This window comes from Gavialis gangeticus, unplaced genomic scaffold, assembly GCF_001723915.1.
Source record: "Gavialis gangeticus isolate Ggan-Ray unplaced genomic scaffold, GavGan_comp1, whole genome shotgun sequence".
Lineage (NCBI taxonomy): Eukaryota > Metazoa > Chordata > Crocodylia > Gavialidae > Gavialis > Gavialis gangeticus.
The window spans coordinates 161,358,218-161,378,328 of NW_017729024.1; the positions used below are offsets into that span (position 1 = coordinate 161,358,218).

Genomic DNA, 20,111 nt, shown 5'->3' on the forward strand with positions numbered 1-20,111 from the left:
TTCTTTCCATCCAGGAAGAGCACACACCAACTGCTGAAACTTCCTGAGCCTGACGAAGGGTTTTGAAACCTGAAAGCTTGCTTAATAATTGTTTTTCAACTATTTAAGTTGGTCTAATAAAAGATACCAGATTCACCCAAAGAACCTTGTCTGCCAATAAAACGAGAGGCACCCACAGCAACTTGTGGGATGGAGGGTTGAGGAAGGCCTGGCTGGTCTGTTGGGGGGGAGAGGAGTGAAGAGCTGGGGGCCCCTAAAAATAACTTGGTGCCAGGGGGCAGGTAGGAAGAGTTTAGGCTTGGTGCTAGGGCCAGCAGCTTGACTTTACCAGCCCTGAGGCTACACAGGTAACTATTTTGAAGTTTGATATACTGGTCTAACCTAGATCAATTAAATTTGAGTGTATATCAATCCAGGTCTATCTTAAACCAGGTTCTGCCATTTTTAAACTAGTCAATATGTGCAGAATTTCTGTACAGTTAGGTTTAGGTTTATTTCCAATCCCTGAGACCGAGTCCAAATGTAAGGTCCACATTGAGAGCAAACTAAGTTAGATCAGGTGGCCATATTTAATGTTATCTAACTTCCTAACCCCAACAAATGTCTGCATTTAGCCTAACAGTTATTTCTCTTCTAAAGTAAAAATGTCTTTTATAAAGTACCAATGGTGGCAGTTGTTTGTGAGAACTTGTAAGTGTTGACAGTTGTCCATGGGTTAAAGAAGTTTTGAAACCACCTAACAGCTTAATAACCAAGTCTAGTGATAAGAAAACAATGAAAACGATGCAAAACTAATTAATCTACAGTTGCATTTAGACCACCTGCCACATGGAGAATAGAACTTGACATCCCTGGGCGTTTTTACACGTGGTCCTGAGGAGTGGGGGGAGCTCTTTAATCAGAGTGTCTCCAAAATCTGCTCTAATTAAAGCACCTGCAGTGTCTCATGTATCAATGTCCCCATGCTTCAAAATGGCAATGGTGGGGGCTTTAACTAAAGCTTGTGGCACGAGCTTTAATTAAAGTGCCACCACCACCATTTTGAAACACAGGGACTCTGGTTAGCACTCTCCAACAGATTCAGTTAATCAAGTCTGCTTCATGATGTAACATTCATGTCTACAGAGTTCCTAAGAGTGCTCATCCCTGCCATATAAACTAATTTTAGCTTTCATAGTCATGTTTCCATCAAGAAGTTGTTCTACATGTTCTACACAGACACAGCTTTAAACGTTTTTTCTGCATACCTCAAGGTACCAGGCAGCTCGTCAATGCTGTGATGGTGGGGCAGATGGAGCATCCCACAAGAGCTTGGCAGCAGAACGGGAAGTGGTCCACCAGGGTCTTCAGTGTCTGCTGGGGAGTGCACTGGGGCCCCCCCACTCCCTCCAACTCGGTGACTGGTGCCTTCTGAGTCTGGAGGGACACCTGGGGTCCCCCCACAGCCGATCACTGAGCTAGGGTACTTCTGCTCCACTTCCAGGTTCACCAACACACTCCTGTGGGATGTTCCATCCACCCCGCCATTGCAGCATTCACAAGCCATGCCTGGTACCTTGAGGTATATAGAAAAAAACATTTAAAACTGTGTCTATGGTCAAATCACTGATTTTCTGAATCTGCATTGAATCTTCGGATTCGGCCAAATCGAAACAGGACAGTGATCCAAATCAACTAATCGAATCACTGTCCCCTGATTCAGGCCGAATCCAAATCCGACTCGAATATGGCCTGTTTCGCTGACCCCTAGTATTTTTATTACCTGCACTTTTCTATGAGTATGTATTTCCTTTCTTTTTCTCCTCCCTAACAAAAATTGCCCTGGTCCTTGTTTTAACATGAATATCTGCTTAAGCAGAATGCTCCTAAGTAGATTTAGGATACTTTAAAAAAAAAAAATCTCATAGCTAAGGTGCCATAAAGAATTAAATTGTATCCTTTCTCTGTCACTTAGTTCCTATACGATACTGGGGCAAATCACTTAATCCAAGCTCTTTGAAATTCACCATTTGTGTATGTTCCTTGTTTTCTGAAGTACCAGTTGAGACATGTGGGTGTGATTTGCAGAAATACTAAATGCTTCTCAGCTGTAACTCAACAGGCACAGTTATTTGAACACATACAAAGTGTGATATTAACAAGAAGTGCTCCAGAAAGTCAGACCCTAGGTGATTAGGTGCCCAAAACTAGTGGTTATTTTTTTCCTGTGTCCTCTACAGGAATCATAGAATAAAAGGAAAGTAAGACTGAAAGGGACCTCAGTAGGCCCACCCCCTCTTCAATGAAGGATTAAACCATCCCAGCCAAGTGTTTATCTAATCTGCTCTTAAAATTTCCCAAGGATGAACATTTCATAGCTTCTCTAAATAGTCTGTGTTGATGCTTAACCACCCTCATAATGAGAAAGTTCTTCCTAATATCCAGTCTAAATTTCTCTTGTTACAATTTGAGTCAGTTTTTCATGTAGCCACAGAGAATATTATCATCCTCTTTATACACACTTTTTAGGTATTTGAAGACTGTTACCAATCCTCCCTCACTCTTCTTTTCTCCAAACTAAGAAGCAATATGCTTCTGTTTCTTGTCAGTACATAGGCATAAGACCACTGTTGGGGGAGGAGGTAGGGAGTAGAAGGGACTAGACGATATATTCATTCATATCTATGAAGTATTCAGATACTAAAGTGCTGAGCGCCACAGAAAACTTGAGACAAAAATGAATAATTATGTTTTCAAAGCCAGGTCAGAATGAATACTTTGTGATAAATACAGCCTGGTGCTGCACAACAGCATGAGAATAAAACAGAATATTGCCTAATTGCTCATTCAATGACTGGCAGCCACCCACTGGAAAAAATTAGTGTGGAATCATAGAACTGCTATTGTCACAATACTTATATACAGGGGAATTGAATTAAGGTTGCATGGGCAGCCATAATTCTGATGTTTCCTAATTTTTTACTGTTTGGTGTAATATTCTCTTTTAATATAGCTTTTTGCCTATAACTATCTATTGAATAGACAGCATTGGTCCAAATTCAGCTACACCCTTTGGCTATTTTATCAGTTTATGGAAGATGGGCTCCAGGCTTCTACCCCTCATTTAGCTTTAGCAATGAAAGGGCATGTGTAAATGAAACAGGGGGCCTAAATTGAAGTAGTGGGTTTTTAAAAACACCACTGCAATTTAGGGCAGATTACACCCCTGTCATGCACACATCCCATTGACTTACCTGCCTCTCTGGTGGCGGGGAGAGGAGGGCGAGCTGCTGGTGGGCAGAGCAGTCCCTGAGCTGTGGGGAAGGCTGGTGCTTCCCTCCACAGCAGCAGTGCCCCCCACAGGCACCTGGCTCAGGTGATCCTAGGGAGTACCACAGCTGCAGCGGGAAGCACTGGGCCCCCACACAGTGCAGGCAGGCTCCAGGGGGAAAAAATAGATCAGGCTTGCCACTTTTCTTGGGTGGATCCTGCCTTTCCAGGCTGCTGCCAGGCTGCCTATAGGGCTTCCTGCAGAGCCCCTGAGCTGCATGGAGCCTGGTGCTTTGTTCTGTGGCTGTAGGCTACCTGGGGCAGAGCACTGTTGGTGCCTGCCACTTTAAGGGCTGAAACAAGCAGCAGCCAGGTGTTTGAGTACGGTGGCCATTTTGAGACCCAGGATATATATAGGGTGAAACAGTAGTTTGCTGCTGGAAGTGAGACATTAGCCAGTGGAGCTGAGGCTTAGGAACAGCTTGGAGGTTTATGGGCTGGGGCTATGGGGATGGAGGAGGCTCCTGGTCCTGGGTATGACCTAAAACTGCACCCTGATGGGGATGGGTGGCCTGGTGGGGCTCCTGGTGGTGTAGGAGCCCCTAGGAAATGCCAGGCCAGTTACCACCCTGGTGAAAGGCAGGTCAGGGCACCTTAATAACTCCAGCTCCCTCAACTGGGTGGGTTACACCATAGTAGAGCCAAGAAGGCAGACCCATGTTAGAGAGAGTGGGCTAGATGCTCAGAAGCCTGACTTGACGCACCCTTGACTGGTCAATGCTGGAGCCAGGACCAGGACCAGAAGGGTCAAAAGGGCTGGGAGCCCACCGCAAGAGATGCCCAGAGCTGGAGGCCTGCAGTTCCAACTGGTCTTGGAGGTCAGGCTGGGGCCTGTGTGGCCAAAGGTCCCAGGGGGACCACACTTGAGAGGGGGAATAGTGCAGGGAGCTTGGCAGCCCAGAATGAGGGCAGAGTAGGCTGCCTGATGGGAAGGGATGTAGTTGGGGTCCAGACTGGAGGGTTTTGTGGCCCAGTGTGGGGCCAGAGATGTTAAGAACTGACATGCCATCTGTGAAGCATGGGCTGCAGTGCAGGGCAGGTTTTGGAGATAATGCCCCCTGGCATTGGGGCAGGAAATGGGCAGCTGTCTGCCTAATTAATACCATAATCATTTTCCATCAAGGCAAGAGAGGCGGGCAGTTTGTTCAGAAACAGGTGGGTGAGCCTACATCCAACTGGCCCTGGGAAAGCCCCTTGTTACATCACTGAATTTCTTACAGCAGCTGGAATTAATACTCAATACCCTGTCGAGGCGTGCAAACACTGACACCATTAAAACAGCACAAAAGCAATTAACCCGCTTTAACGTGTCGTGCACACATGCTCCTTATTTTGTCTATGCATGGCCATAGCTTTTAGCCAATGATTGCTGTACAGAGACACTCAAGAAAGAAAAATGTATTTGATGAGAGGTGGGTACATGACAGAGGAAAAGCAGACACTGGGGCTTAATCTTGAGTGCTGCTAAGCATTCTCTGAAGATGCTGAACTCTGGATCAGATCTTTATAGATCAGAGGAGGTAGCAAAAGGAGCTTGAAAGAAAATCTGAGAAATGAGAGCCAAGTTTGAATGGTCTTGGTTCCAGCTGCTGATATAGACTTCTCTCTCCTGGGCTGCTGCCTTCACCATTGAGAGAACATTGTGGAGCTGGCTTAATGATTTGTCCGTTTTGTTCTGCTGTTGGCACTGGGGTTTTAGTAGAAGAAGAAGAAAGGAAACATTAAGGGAAAGGCACCAGAAGGAGAGGAATAGTTTCTTCTTATTTTATTACAGTATCATCCTGAGGCCTCTAGTGGGATTGGGGTCCCAGCATACTAGAACTGTATCAGTATGCCAGAGAACAGAGATCCTGCCCTAAAAGGTGGGCAGTGTAATTAAAAAAGGAAATGCAAGAAGACAGTGCAAGTAAACCGTGGCAGGAATGGGAGACGTGATTTTCACTGAGACCAGGTAAGATCAGCTGTAAGCATAGTTTGATAGCTCCAGGTCCCCTTTTTTCTTTAATTATATTTATTATGAATTGGTATCAGCAACTTGAATTTCAGTGACAACTCAAAGGAGCAGAACAGCCACAAAACAGAAGGAGGAAGGGGAAAAAGTAGAGGAGTAGGGAGGAAAATTGGCAGCAAATCTGAGAAGTTTACATAGACGAGAGAGAGACCAGGATTGGGAGGTTAACAAGCAAGAGCAAATGAGGGATATAGAGCAGAACAGGATGCCTGGCACAAAAAGGAACAAAACCTGACATCATAATTGTTTGTTAATGTGGGAGCATTTAGCTTACTTTTGCTCTGCACTCATAGTAAGAAGCACTGTGTCCAGAATGGCTTATAAATTAGTAAGTTAGATTCCCACAAGTGACAAATTGATGCAAATATTTGCCCTAGGACTAAGAGGAAATAGTAGACAATGACAGCACAGATGTCCTTCATCACTTTTCTGATGACGCAGCTAAATTTCCCTGGGCAAGCTATTGATAATCAGCCATTCAGTTGGCATAGAGTGCTTATGGAACAGCATGTAATATTTACACAAAAACACGTAAAGTAGAATATGTTAATTAATAAAATATACTTGTCGACATACAGCTGAAATATCATGGGCTGTATGCGGGATTGTTTTTTGTTTCTGCTTGTTTTATGGTGATAGTTTTTGTTTGGCTAAGAAACAAGATTCATTGTGAGAACTCTTCTTAAATAATAATCAGACAATTCATATAATTTTAATGATTTTATTAAAAGTTTCTTTAAACTTCATTTATTTCATTCATGTATGTATTTTTGCTCTTTAACACACTATAAATTTTTTTTGGAACTTGCTGCATACAGTACAGTACAGTTAATGTTGGTAGTAGGTGATCCAGTTCCACTTGTTCTCATAGATTTCAATGTTCTTTTGGACTTCAGTTTATATGAGTTGGACGTGTATATTTCTGGATCTAATGTGCTTTTGCTGAAAATGCAAATCTCTGAATAAGCAGTAGGCCTGAGCAAAGCGGCTATTATTCACTTTGGATTCAGATTCAGTCAATCCGGGGGACAGTGATTCGATTTGGTGATTTCCCTCTCCCTCCCCAGCCCCCCCTTCCTCTGCCCCTAGTACTTACCAGCTCGGAGTTGGCTGCAGCTCCCTGCTGCTGCCACCGGGGACTGCCTGAATCATCAAAGCTCTCCGAATCTTTTCCGAAGATACAGAGGCTTTGACTCGATTCGGACGTTTAATTGGTCCTCTGAATCGAATTCAGAGGTTCGGCCACCAAATTGGGCCGGATCTCCTCCGAACCAAATCACAACCCAAAGCTTTGCGTAGCCCTAATAAACAGTGGTTATTCACTGAAGACAAATGAAGCTGCCTTCATAAAATCACATGTTCTAAGTTGGGCATTCTCCGGCTCCAAGCACCAGGTCATCCAGCCTCACAGGCTGTGGCCTTATGCATGGGGCCCGATCCCCAGAGCATGAGCTCCACATGTGGGAGTGGGCAGAGGTGATGCAGAGCCCCAGAGCTCAAACTTGGCACACTGGGTCCAGACCAGCCCCATGCCCCTCATTTGGCCTGTGGGGCCAAAAGGCTGAGCACCTCTGCTATACATTTTACCCAGAGGATCAAAGAAAGCTCCTGATTGGCTCTTGTTTGGAAGTCCTGATTATGACTGTTTTGAAAATGCAAGTAGCCTTGCATACCTACATTTGCACCAGACTCTGTGCAATTCCTCACCATCCCAGAGACCAGTTTTCCTTTGAGTGCTTGATGTGCATGTGCATATGTTCCTCAGACACTATAGCTTAGGGACTTGTCTTAGCAGCACTTGTGTAATGTGGCCTAGCACCACCCCACTCCATGCCAAGATCATTAAGAGCAGTACTAAGCTTCCTACTTCTCTGTTACTCTCACGCACCTTGGTTTGGCAAAGATTGAGTAGGGTTTTGAGCTCGTGCTGTTTGCTGCCTGCAGATTCCTAAAGCTCTTCTTTTGAAGAAGTATTGTGGTTGTCTCTTTCTCTTCTTTTTTTTCTAAAGAGAAGGAACAAAAATTTTCCCCTCATTTGGGACTGCATCACCTGCTTGTCCTGAGATGCCTTCCCAAAAATATATAAACTCTTCCTCTCTGCATCATCTTAGGAATTATCCTTCCATTCTTCAGCAAACCTCTTCCCTCCAAAGAAAAATCCTTGACTTTAGCTTTAAACCCATCTCCTTACCAACATGACTTCTCCTAGATCCGTAAGATTCAAATTTTGTCCATCTTGCAGTGATTCCATGCCCACATACAGCATGTCTGCCAAATATCCATACTGCCATGTCCCACAGTCCTAGGAAATGCTCCATGTACAGGTCCTGATGTCCCACACTAGGAAGGTGGATGAGAGCAAATGCCAGCTTCCTGGATAAGTCTGTGGCATCTGTTGCCAATTCCTTGACTTGGAACTGTGCTGGGTACTGGGAATCCATGAGTGCAGGTTCCTCATGAAGATTTCCTGTCTCCTTAGTTTTGGAGAAGCTGGCAACAGGTTACAGGACAATACCAGTCCCTGAGAGAGGTACCCATCTCAGGTCTCTACAAGGAGCCCTGCTTCTCCATTGCCTCATCCTTCCTGCCCAAAGGCTGCAGAGCCTTGGACAGGTGACATTGAAACTTGCTGAAACTCCAGCACACATTCTCTGGCACCATCCTCTGGTTTTGTCAGTCATCGCCAGTCAGCACAGCAGTAGTTCAAGAGAAATGCCCTAGGCAGTCCTCAGCATTACCTCGTTCTTCGAAAAGGAGTGCTGCCCTGGTTCTGGCACCATTTTTCACTCTGGTGTTGAGATCCCCAGTCCTGGTTTTCCCAGGCTGGGTGAGTGGCAGTTCTTTCCCTGAACCCAGTCTTTACCCAGCCTCAATTCCCAACCTCAGTGGCTCCAGGTGATCTGGACAATCATCTGTGGAACTAGTACCTTTTGCTTCTTCAGTGGTACCACATGCAAGTGCTTCCACCAGCTCTGCCCTCAATGTACCACCCCTCAGTTCCAGACCGAGACCCTCATGCAGCTGCCTACAAAGGGTGACTTTACAAAATCCTCATTTGGTTCCAGTATGAAGTGCTGGTCTGTTTTCTCTTCAAGGGTCCTCCCTAAGACAGTCCTGGCCCCCAAACCTGCTCCCTTAGGCCTCATTGGTACCGGTTGAGTGACTGCAAGGTTCCTATCTGGACTTCCCAAGGTGGCTATTTGTGCCTAGGATTCATGGCCGATCACCTGTACTTTGGACGGGTCCTACTGCCTAACATCTCACTCCTCCAATCACCCTCCCAGATGGTGCTTTCACTGGATTGAGAAAATTCTCCAGATTCAGATTTCAGATGGTGTGATCCTCAGAGAAACAGCCCCTCCTCTTCTCCCTTTCTGGATGAGGCCATTCATTATTCCTGTGGTCTCCCAACAAACTGATAACTTTAGGGGTTTAGAATGGCGGGGTCCTGCCTCGCATGCCATGACTACAGCAGTGGCCATGGGGCACCCCTCACAGCTGCAAAGATCAATGGGAAGTGGAGTTCTTCAGTACTAAGTGTGATGAAGTGCTTCAAACCCTAAAGGATTCTAGGGCTACCTTTCTTCTATATTTGCCAGCCCTTGGGATGAATCATACATGCCCACCTATGCTGGTCAGAAACACTTGCAACATTCTTCCTCCATTCCTTCTCTTTTGTACACTGGCCTTGAGACCCTCCCAGGGAATGCCAACATTTCCACCAGAGCAAGCATTTTTCTGCTGCACCATCTGCCTCTTAGCGTCCAGCCAGGTAAAATCTTTGGTGTTGCAGTCTTTGGTGTAGTATTTGGTGTTCCCTCTAATCTCTTCTCCTCCCAAACCCCTTTTCCTCCAGTAACTGCTTGGCCTGCTTTTTAGGGAGTATTAGGTACCATAACTGCTGGATACACCATCCAGTTCAGTTTGTTATCCACAGCAAATTCTCCATCCCCTAAAGAAAACAGCCTGCACTGCACTTACTTCCCAGTTCCGAGAAGGATGTGGGGATGTTACCTCATCTAGGCCTAAGAAAATTTAACAACTTCATTCTCCAGTTCGAGTTCAAGATAGTAACACTAGCTACCAACCCACTGCCACTACAGAGGAGGAACTTGTTTGCATCTCTGTTTTCAGGATGCCTACTTTCATTTGACTGTTTACAGGAAATATCTTCAATTTGCAGTAGGCCAAGATCCTCCCAGGAACCCCAACAGTCTATACTGTGATTCTTTGAGTGGTAGTTGTGAATCTAATATGATATAGGTGGAAGTTCACCCCTGCTGGGACATTTTGGGCCCTTCTGAATAGGCGCTGGAGAACCTAATCATTAGGGATTCTGTTTAAAAATCACCAATTCTGATAAAAAAAAAAATCTCAGATTCTCTGATAAAACCCCCCAAATTCACAATTAAAATGGAACAATTTAACACAGTGTTTTATTGATATATTTACAATATTACAATATTAAAGCAATTTGGAAATCTACCAGTGCCTCAATCACTATAATAAAATAAATTCTAAATACCTATACAATTTGATATTTGATTTTGGGTTTTTTATCATGGAAAATCAGATCTCCCCCTGCCTCCTTCACTTACCAGGACACGAGTCCAGGCCTTTCACTACCAAGTCAGTCTCCCAGTTCTGCAGGTGCTCCTCATTGCTCAACCACAGCTCCCTGGCTCTGCCGGTGCCCCTCAGACCCCACCCACTTCCCCCCCGTCCTGCTGGTACCCGTCACTCCCTGCCCACAGCCCTCTGCCCCCCCAGCCCTGCCAGAGGGGTCCCCCACCTGCCAGGGCTGTGGGGCCAGAGACCTGGGTCCACAGCCCCTTACCCCCTGCAGTAGTGTTTGAGTCCCCAACTTCCACCCACAGGAGGCAGTGGTCACTGCAGCCCAAGAGGAGAGCAGAGCATGGAGCACAGCCAGAGAGCAGCCCATAGCGGGGGAAGGGTGCGGACTGCCCACTGTGAGCTCAGGCTCCTTGTCCTGCTGCCCTTAGTCCAGCGGGTAGGACCCAGCACTGTTGGGCAGAGCAGGGCCAGATGAAGAAGCTCCTTGCCACTGTGAGCCCCACGCCACCCTGGTGAGTTGCCCGCTGCCCGCCCAGCATTAGAGAGAGGGGCACAACCCCACACCACCACCCCCATTGCTGCTGGGTGGGCAGGGGGTATCTCACCAGGGTGGTACAAGGCTTGCAGAGGCAAGGAGCTTCCCTGCCTGGCTCCACTCTGCCCTGCCATACCAGTTCCTGCCCACTGGGCCATGGAGGCCCTGAGAAGAGGGCAGGAGGACAGGGAGCCTAGGGCCCACAGCAAGCAGCCCCCACCCCTCCCCATCCCATGAACAGATCTGGGTGGCACATGCCCTCCCCTTGCTCCCTCCCAGGAGTGCACACATCAGCAGCGGGAAGCCATCCCTACCTCCCCTCCTCCCTCCCCACCCTCCTCCCCCGCCCTGGATGAGCTGCCCATGGCTCTGCTGCCGCGCATTTCGGCCCCAGGCCCTAAACCCCTCATGCTGCCCAGCTGGGCAACAGTCCCAGCCCTGGCCTGACCCAACTCACTCCCTTCCTATGGGGTCCTCAAACCCCACCCCTCCTGTAGACTTATCTGTGGGAGCTGCTCTCCAGGGTGCCTTGTGGCAATGTGTATATACATGCACATGGTGCCCCCTGCCTGACTGCCCTCCTCCTGCTCCCCCCAGCACCCTGCAGGCTGGAACTTTGCAAAAACTTGAAAAGCTGCATGTTTCTCTGTTAAAATGATAAATTGGTCTTTTTCTCAGTTAAAAGGGAAAATCCACATTTTTTCCATGGGAAACGGAAAGCCGGGATCCCTGCTCATCATATTGTAATTTCTTTATTCTCTAGGATGCTGCTTTTGATTAAATCAACATAACTCCAGAGTATAGACTAACATCACTGCAATTACTCTAGAATCTAGAGTTAAGTGGCCCTCCAGCCAAAATAATTTCCCACCCCTGCTCTAGATATAAATCAATAAACCTAGAAAAAATAGGGTCCTTTTTCCTTCTTTTGCTCTGTGTTTCATTTTGTTCTCCTATCTTTGAATTTGATTCAGAAAAGAAATAATCAGACATCAGTAGTTCAGAGGGAATGAATGGTTATAATGTATTAGGTTTGTGTGTAAAACTGTATGTGCCATTATCTTCATGTGGCTGAGTCAAAGGAAAGTATGTGATTAATTATTACTATTCCTAATACCACTGAGTTAAGGATAATTTTAAAAAACAGTGTAGGGCAAAACCAGTGTTTATGTAAGTTCATTGACTTCAGAAGAGTTGCATCTACCTACCTCCACAAGAGAAGGCTAAGGGGGAATCTTGTGGCAGTATGCAAATTCATCAGGGTGGCAGGGGCATCAGGGAACAGGAGCTGCTTTGTTTACCAGGTGGTGCTTTCCCCTACCTTGGGGTCTTCAAGAGGAGACTGGACAAGCTCCTGGCTGGGGTCACATAACCCGAGCACTTTTTCCTACCACTGGCAGGGGGTCAAACTCTATGATCCTTTGACACCCCTTCTGACCCTAGCATCTATGAATCTATGAACCTCTCAAGAATCTGGCCCTGTGACTGCAAGTATCTCTTATCAATGTAAGGAGCTTTTGGGCTCTGCCTTAAACCCAAGAAACAGGTGTTATTTAGTTAGAAATCCTATATATAAGTTTATAGTTCTCGGGTGGGTAAAATTTTAATTTAAGGAACTTAGATGCACATTCTTGTGCAGAGGCCACCCAGAGCTCATTGGTTAGTTATACTTTGCTACAGATGTGCAAACACTTGCAGGTGAGCTGTACAATTTGTTTGATGTCAGTGCTTCTCCGGTGGTAGAAAGTGATATGTATGCCAAGCATGCAGATTAGACTGAGTAGCCAGAGGAAGAATAACACAGAAGAGGTGGGTGAGCTAAAGGATAGGATACTAATAGCTCCTAATAATAACCCTAATAGGGAGCTGTTTTAAAATGTGAACAAATACACCAGAGGAATGTCCCTAAAGTTATTTAAAGTGAGACAAAAAACTGACAATATGCTGCAGAGGACAGTCCTTCAGTGGTAGGGGAACAAATAAGATACCTATTCAGGTTTTGCCAGCTTTAATTATATGACATAACCCAGGTGTAGTTCTCCTTTGTTAATCTCTTTCTGTACCAAGGTTACAATGAGGTAATGAAAAATGAGAATAAATAAATAGATTACTGGACTTCCCAGATGTTGATCATATTGGAAGGCAACTCTAAATATGGCTGATATTTCTATATATTCTAGAAACTTAATTTTCAGTGCCTGCTGCTGATCTGGGATTAGAATCTTCACTGCCCATCAAAGGGGAAAGTGGGTGCTTAGTATTTAATATGGAGGATTTACATCGAAATTCTGAACTCCTCATTGTGAGTGTCTTTCTATTTTTTCAGAGCATCTGCATGGCGAACTTTATCTATTATTCTTGCAATGGAGTAACATTAATTTCCTTTTTATGTTCTGCTTCCTTTCTGACTTGGATTACAGGTGGTGGGCAGGAGAATGGCAGAAGTGTTCAACCACATGTGGCCCATCAGGACAGAAGAAGCGAACTGTCCTTTGCATCCAAACTGTGGGATCTGATGAGCAGGCTTTGGCTGCTACTGAATGCCAGCATCTGCTTAAGCCAAAGACTCACCTTTCATGCAACAGAGATGTCCTATGCCCTTCTGACTGGACAGTGAGCAACTGGACTGAGGTAAAAGCATAGAGCTGATAGAACTAACACTTCTGTCTCACCTCATCCTTTTCAAATTTCAGCATGAAAAATATGAAGGCTCTGCTTTTCTGCAGAAGGCACTCATGGGAAGATGGAAAAGGACAAAGTAGTATGCCACATCTCCAAAGCTAAATTGGAATCTATATAACCAGCTACAGAACTTAAACAGAAGCCTGATCTGGACTTAGGTTCAAATTCTAGTTCTAAACTCAAATGTATCTGTACAATTGGCCATACCCTAATTCATAACCCCAAAATCTTACATTTGGGGCTTTAGAACCTGTATCATACCCATAGGGATGTTAAACATGGGGGAGAAGAGGACAGGTTGGTCAATAAAAAATCCAAAAATGGATTAAGAATTGATATAGGTGTGTTTATTTGGGGCCTGTCTCTACAATAAAGCAATTATAATGATCCCTGTTCTTATACCAGTCTCCCATTCAGACTTTGGTATCACTCCTTTACCAAACAGTAATTGTCATCTATGGTAAGTCAACTTTCAAGTGGAAGAGTAATAAATAACCCAGAGGCTTTACTTTTACACAAAGGTGGCCATATAGCATGCAGGCAGTCTCTTCTTCCAAAATCAGTCTGTGTCCAACACCTCCGTCCAGTTTTTAGGGAGCAGCCTGCCTCAAAAATGAAGTCTAATAAGAGATCAAGGCAGAGAGCAAACCCTTCTCCTCCCTGGCTGATAAGGATTACTAGAAAGAATCTTTCATGCTCCAAACTTAACAGTACCACACATCATCCCAGGACTGAGCATTTTCTCAAATGCTAAGAAAAAGAATATGGGAGACTGTGTGTGACAGTGTCACACAGTAGCTTCTGCTATGTTAACAATAATTACCCTCAAAATCCAACCAGGCCCCTGGGAAATCTTCTATCCAAATCCAGTTCCAAATGTAATGCTTTATACCTATTTCCCCTAAGCATTTAAGAAATATTTTTCATACTGTCCACACTTTACAAACAAAAAGCAACCCCCTTTCAAAGATCTGATTTACTGTAGGAAAGAGTTTGTGGCTTGGTCAGATTCTTCATGGAATTCCCAGAGCCTGGGCATGAGCCCACTGTAGAACATACCTGAAAAAAGTCTGCAGAAATATATACAAAGAAGGATGGGATGCTAAGCACCAAATGATCCTCTGTCTCTTTCTCCCACTTGGCAATAACAGATTAACTCATTATGCTTCTTTTTACTCCATTTGTTTGTTAGGGCTGCCATATTGTACATCTTTAAAGTAGTTGGTACAATAATATATAAGTACTTTCAGTGGCAACTGGTGAACTGCAGAAAATGAGCTCATCAAAATGATTAGTTTTAAAATACTACAACGTATTCTGCTGGGCCTGTTTCTATTTAACAGGAAAAACTTGTCTGGTATAGTCATAGTGCTAATCTATAGAATGGCTTTGCACTTTTTAGCTATCTGCAAATTATAGGCTTGATCCTGCAAAATTCTCCTCACCTTCATCTTCCAGTGAAGCCAAAAAATGGTCTAAGTTGATATTCAATTTAAAGATGCACTTAAATACCTGCTCTTACTGTGGAGGAGACAGCTGTTGGGTTATTGAGTGACCTGTGTAGAAATGTATGCATGTCTGACCCTCAGTCTGTTTCACTGGTCTACTAAGAAGTTTCTTTTGTATTGTTTAGCTAGATAATACTCAGTTGTTACAGTATAACTAAGAAATCAAACTTTTTTGTGATAATAGCAACAGCTGGATAGCAGATATTTTCCTCTGATCCAGTGCATCTTCTCCAGCAAAATGTATGTCCCTTTCAAAACTTCCAAGGCTTATCTACTGAAGCTCCCTCCCTTTCCCTCCGCCTTAGCTCCCTGATACATGTATGTGCTGGCACATGCACACACACATTCTGTAAAAAACATGCTCCCTAATGAGTTTTGCAAATGTGGCACAGATACTAATGATTAACTAATTGAATTGTAGGGCAATTTAAATTCAGCTAATGTCGTTGATGTGGCATAGTATATCCAAATAGATTTATAAAATCTTCAGTAATTGAACCACATTTTAGCTACCACTCCAGTTCTTCAGAGGCAAACATGTATTTCTGGCTGCAACCACACTTAAAGAAAGCTATGTTAATACCTTGTCATAAAAAACAGGGGCTGTAATAGCTATATTTTACTTACAACAATACCTTCTGATTGTGGCTAAAAATGTGAAAGAACAAGATGGACTTTGTCTGCTTCTTGCTTTTAGTAACTATCAACAACATTCTGATTATAGAGCATTTTTGGCTGATAACACTGTAAAAGATGGAAAATATACAGTCTGATGTAAACCCAAAATAAACCTGAGGTTGAATTTGTGTGTCTGGCAGTTAGAGAAATTAGTGTGTGTGCTTGTAAACTGAACACACTTAATTGGGCAATAACGAAAATGGAATACTGTGCACCATTCTAAAATCCCTTGAGTTTACACCACAGTTTAAGGTGGAGATTTTCAGAGGTACCTAGGCAATTTGGATGCCCATTTTCAATTAGAATCCATAAATGTCATTGTCCATTTCTTATTAAAACTCATGAGAATCCCAATTAAATCATAAAACTTTGAAAGCAACTGCCAAAATGCATAGGGCAGAATGGCAATAAAGTATAAGAAGGCTCAGATAAGACTGGCTTATTTCTTTCTTCAGATACAAAGAACATAATGTCAACAGTTGCCCTCTTCCTCGTAAACCAAAATCTTTTGCTAGCAACCTAAATGAACTCAAGGGAGTAAGCCTAAGCTGCTATAAAATGGCATACCTCGGGATCTGCTTAAGACCTCCCAGGTTCCTTATTGAGAAAGGAATGATTAAGAAAAAGGTTACATTCGTGAAGTATTAACAGAAAGCTAATGAAATTCCATAAAAGCAGCATCAGTTCTTCATAAATCCAAGCTGTAAGACACGGAATAAAGGCCAGAAGGGGTATACTGGGTAAATACATGTTGACAAGGAAAGGAGAATATAATCTGCCACAAATTTAAGGACCTCATCCCTCTCCTATTTCTTTCTTCTTTTCCCATCATGGAGTAGATGCAATAAAAGGCTCTAAGAGATGTGCTGCTTCTGTTTCTGGAGCTAGAATGTGTAGAGTTGCACAGGCCAAATTGAACCATACCTCAGACCAGATCCAGGTCTAGATCTTGGATCCAGATGCCAGTTGAACAGCCTTTACCTAGTGGTTAGAACATTGATCCAAGAACTGAGAGACCTACCTTCTAGTTCTTTCTTCAACCGAGCAGTAACAAGCCTAACTCGAGTCCTCAGGCAAGCATGTTTAAACTTCATGTAAGTCCTCAGAGAGGCTCAGCTAGTCTTTTCTTCTAAGTGAAACTATTCAAAAACATTTCTCCTAAGAGAGAGACTACAAGGGTGGCCTGTAGGTGGCAAGCAACAGATCAGGGAGGGGATAGGCAGCAGGGCACAGTAGATCCTGGGATGTCCTTTACTTTGAAAAAGTGATCTTCACTATAAAAAGTTTGGAGACCACTGCCCTAGAAGAATGGCCAAAGTACCAGGGTGGAGAATACTCTGGCCAGGTGGCACCTTCATCCCTTCATGCTGAAGCTGTACTGCTATGCAGAGAAGACTGCACAGCTTCAGCAGGAAGGGATGAAGGTGCCACCTGGCCAGAGTATTCTCCACCCTGGTACTTCAGCCATTCTTCTAGGACAATGGTCTCCAAACTTTTTTTTATAGTAAAGATCACTTTTTCAAAGTAAAGGACATCCCAGGATCTACTTCGCCCTGCCTCCCCGGGAACCTCCTCACCATGTGCCCTTAGACCACGGAGAGTCCCAGACCCAGCCAGGTTGGGCCCTACACCACGTTGTCTGGCCACCAGGTGGGTGCAACTCAATGCAGTCGCAACACAGAAGTGGAATCGGTCCCAGCCTGGCCAGATCTGGGAAGGTCTGGTAATTCAGGGACACATGGGGGGGGGGCTCCTGTTGCTGGACACAGCCCAGCGGAGGCCCCAGAGGCCCGTACCTCTCCCCTCAACTGTGTTCATGACAAGATTCGGAAAGTTTCGGACATAGACACAGCTTTAACTGTTTTTTTACACACCTCTAGATACGAGGCAGCTCATCAACACTGTGATGCTGGGGTGCATGCAGTGTCCCACAGGCGTGTGGGAAGCTCCCCAGTGTGCTCGGCAGTAGACCTGGAAGTGGACCAGAAGCACTTTCAATCCACTTCCGGGTCTGCCGGGGAGCATGCAGGGAGACCCCCCCCCCATGCCTCCAGTACTTTTTGTTCACTTCCAGGTTCACTGCCGAGCACACAGGGGGGCCCCCTGAACTCCATCCACCCCAGCATCCCAGCATTCATGAGCCTCACTGGTACCTCGAGGTATGTAGAAAAAACATGTAAAGCTGTGTCTATGTCCGAATCCCTGATTCTCCAAATCAGCATCAAATCTTCAGATTCAGCCGAATTGAATTGGAGACAGTGATTTGAATCACTGTCCCCGAGTTGGGCCAAATCCAAAACTGAATCAAATGTGGCCCATTTTACGCACCCCTAATATATACCATGTGGGAAAACAATACCAATTTTTCCTTAGAAGCACTGTGTCATAGTAAAAAATCAAAACACTTGTTTCTAAGGGAAAACTGTCATTTTTAGAAGGAGTCTGATTTTTATAAGAAGATACTTGTTTGATATTGATTTTTTTTTAAATATCTGAAGGAGGCTAAGTATGAGAATTGGCTCTTTTTATCTTGCAGTGCCCTGTTACTTGTGGTGGTGGGGTACGGACTCGTAACATTACTTGTGCTAAAAACAACGACGAGCCATGTGATATTTCAAAAAGACCAAATTCTAAGGCCCTGTGTGGACTCCAGCAATGTCCTGCTAGAAAGTTGATGATACCCGCACTAATACCTGAAAGAGGAAAGAACCTAATCAGAAAAACAGCTGGTAATCCCAGAAGAGGCCCACCAGGCAGAAAAACCATCCCTAAACCACGTCCAAGAGTCCAGGTGACAACAAAAGCACCTGAGACCAGAAGCACACCCACCCTGGCACCTACATCTGCCATTCCTGTCAACTCTTCTAAAGCCATGGACGACATGGAAATAAGAATGTCCCAGAACAATTCGACCAGATCAGATGACGATTATAATCCCCACTCTGTGTTTAATGGAAGCAGCTCACACCAAAATAGTACTTTCTGTCCTATAAGTAATAGCTCAAAACGTGAAAATATAAGGGATGCCAAAAATATCTCTAATACAAAACCAAGCACTACTTCAGAAGGGATCATGGTACCAAGAGGAGTGACCAGTCATTCCTTCTCATTTACTGGAAGTCCAGAAGTTACTCCAGGCTACGATTACTTAACCGAGGAATCGGATGATACTGACTGGTCAGTAGGAGGAAGTGAAAAACCTGCTGCCATTCCTGACACCAAAAGCAACCCAGCAATCAAAACTGAGAGCACAAGACCAAAAGCCAACTCTGATATAACAAAAAATGAGAGTCAAACCCCCAAAGTCTCACCAACATTTATTCAATATGAATCTTCTACACCATCTTCTAGCAGCATAGTAGCAGAAACGATGGCACCTTTAACAACAGCAAATCCCCAAAACGTCAGTGTACAGATAGATACACCTGTCACAAATATGGCCCCCACAGAAGGATCTGTCACAATAAAGCCAACAGTGTTTGGTGACATATTAAGGAACCAGAATAATAATAGAATGGAAATGGAACACACTGACAAGATAACTTACACTCAGAGCACAAGATCTCCAAGTCCTGGAGGTGCTCCAAAAAATCGAAGTATAATTTCAGAGGAAATTTATCCAGATACTACAGAACTAGACCATCCAACAGTGTCCAACAGATTGGGGAGTGGCAGCTACTGGACTGTGGGGAACTGGAGTGAGGTAAGCATTTAAAAAAAATAACCCAAAAACCTCAATAAATTGGCCTGAAAACAGCATGTATAATGGCCAAGGAAATATAAATTCTTGATTTAATGCAGAATTTTTTGAAATGAGGGCCATGAATCTGAATTAAATATGAGTCATGCCATACGAAAAATGGAGAATACGCTTAAGTTGCTCATGTATGCTAGAAGTGCTCCGCTGACTAGACAGGACACCAGAAAATGCACCTAATATTTGGCTGAGTCAGCAAAACTGTTGTAAGTCTCATGAACATGTGATTAGAACCAAACCAGTTTGGGTTTTTCAAGTACAAGGGGAAAGTATCCTCTTAGGTGAATCCTGAATCAGTTAATGTTCACTAAGGAGTGCTGAGGAAGCAGGTCAAAATTACAAAGTGCAATGAGCTGTTTGTATTTCTTTATCTTACACTTAGCATGAGATATCTGTAGAGGCTCCATAATATTTCGGCCTATACTCATAAATTCATTCTCTCTGAGCATCTTTCATTGTCTGGCACGGTTCATGCATATATTTTAACTGTTGTCGGATGAAGCACCTTTACTCAATGATTATTCAAACACATTCTTCAGTGTGTTGATACAATAGATGATTGTGATAGTGTTGCTATTTCACCTCCCCACCAGGAATGATATATGCTACTGACAGTAGTGTATCCTGATCCCAAACTCATCCTGCTTAGTTACACTGATGTAAACCTAAAGCATTACAAGGTTAGTCCAGATTTACGCTGCAAGAATTGGGAATAGAACTTGGACCGACAACTGTATCTAGCAAATGAATGGTTACATGGACTTCTATGCTGTCTTTTTAAATTTTTTAATTATAACACTTTGGAACTGGAACAGAGTTGAAAAGGTTGTCTGTGTACATGTGCCTGGGGCTGTGGGTATGAATGTCTGCTGGCATATAAGTCAAAGCTGTATCTTAATCGGCTACTAGTATAAAACATCTAATTTACTTCTGAACATGGTAAGAATGGGAAGTTAGGGATATAAATTGTGTTAATCTATTTGTCCTGTTATTAACCCTCATCTTTCATAGTTTCATAGTAGGATCGGAAGGGACCTGAGCAGATCATCAAGTCTG

At 44.1% G+C, this 20,111-nt stretch overlaps 1 protein-coding gene across 3 annotated transcripts in view; it reads left to right on the forward strand.

The window, feature by feature from the left end:
* Positions 1-20,111, forward strand: part of ADAMTS12 (ADAM metallopeptidase with thrombospondin type 1 motif 12) — a 474,912-nt gene that overhangs the window by 425,614 nt on the left and 29,187 nt on the right. For 2 of the 3 annotated variants that reach the window (XR_002097463.1, XM_019517990.1), the window contains exons 18-19: positions 12,851-13,061; positions 17,835-19,001. Coding sequence is in view for 2 of the 3 variants with exons in the window: in XM_019517990.1 (XP_019373535.1) it covers positions 12,851-13,061; positions 17,835-19,001 (1,378 nt within the window). In the remaining variant the exon portion in view is untranslated. The remainder of the gene's footprint in view (positions 1-12,850; positions 13,062-17,834; positions 19,002-20,111) is intronic. The other variant, XM_019517991.1, reaches the window with a different exon arrangement.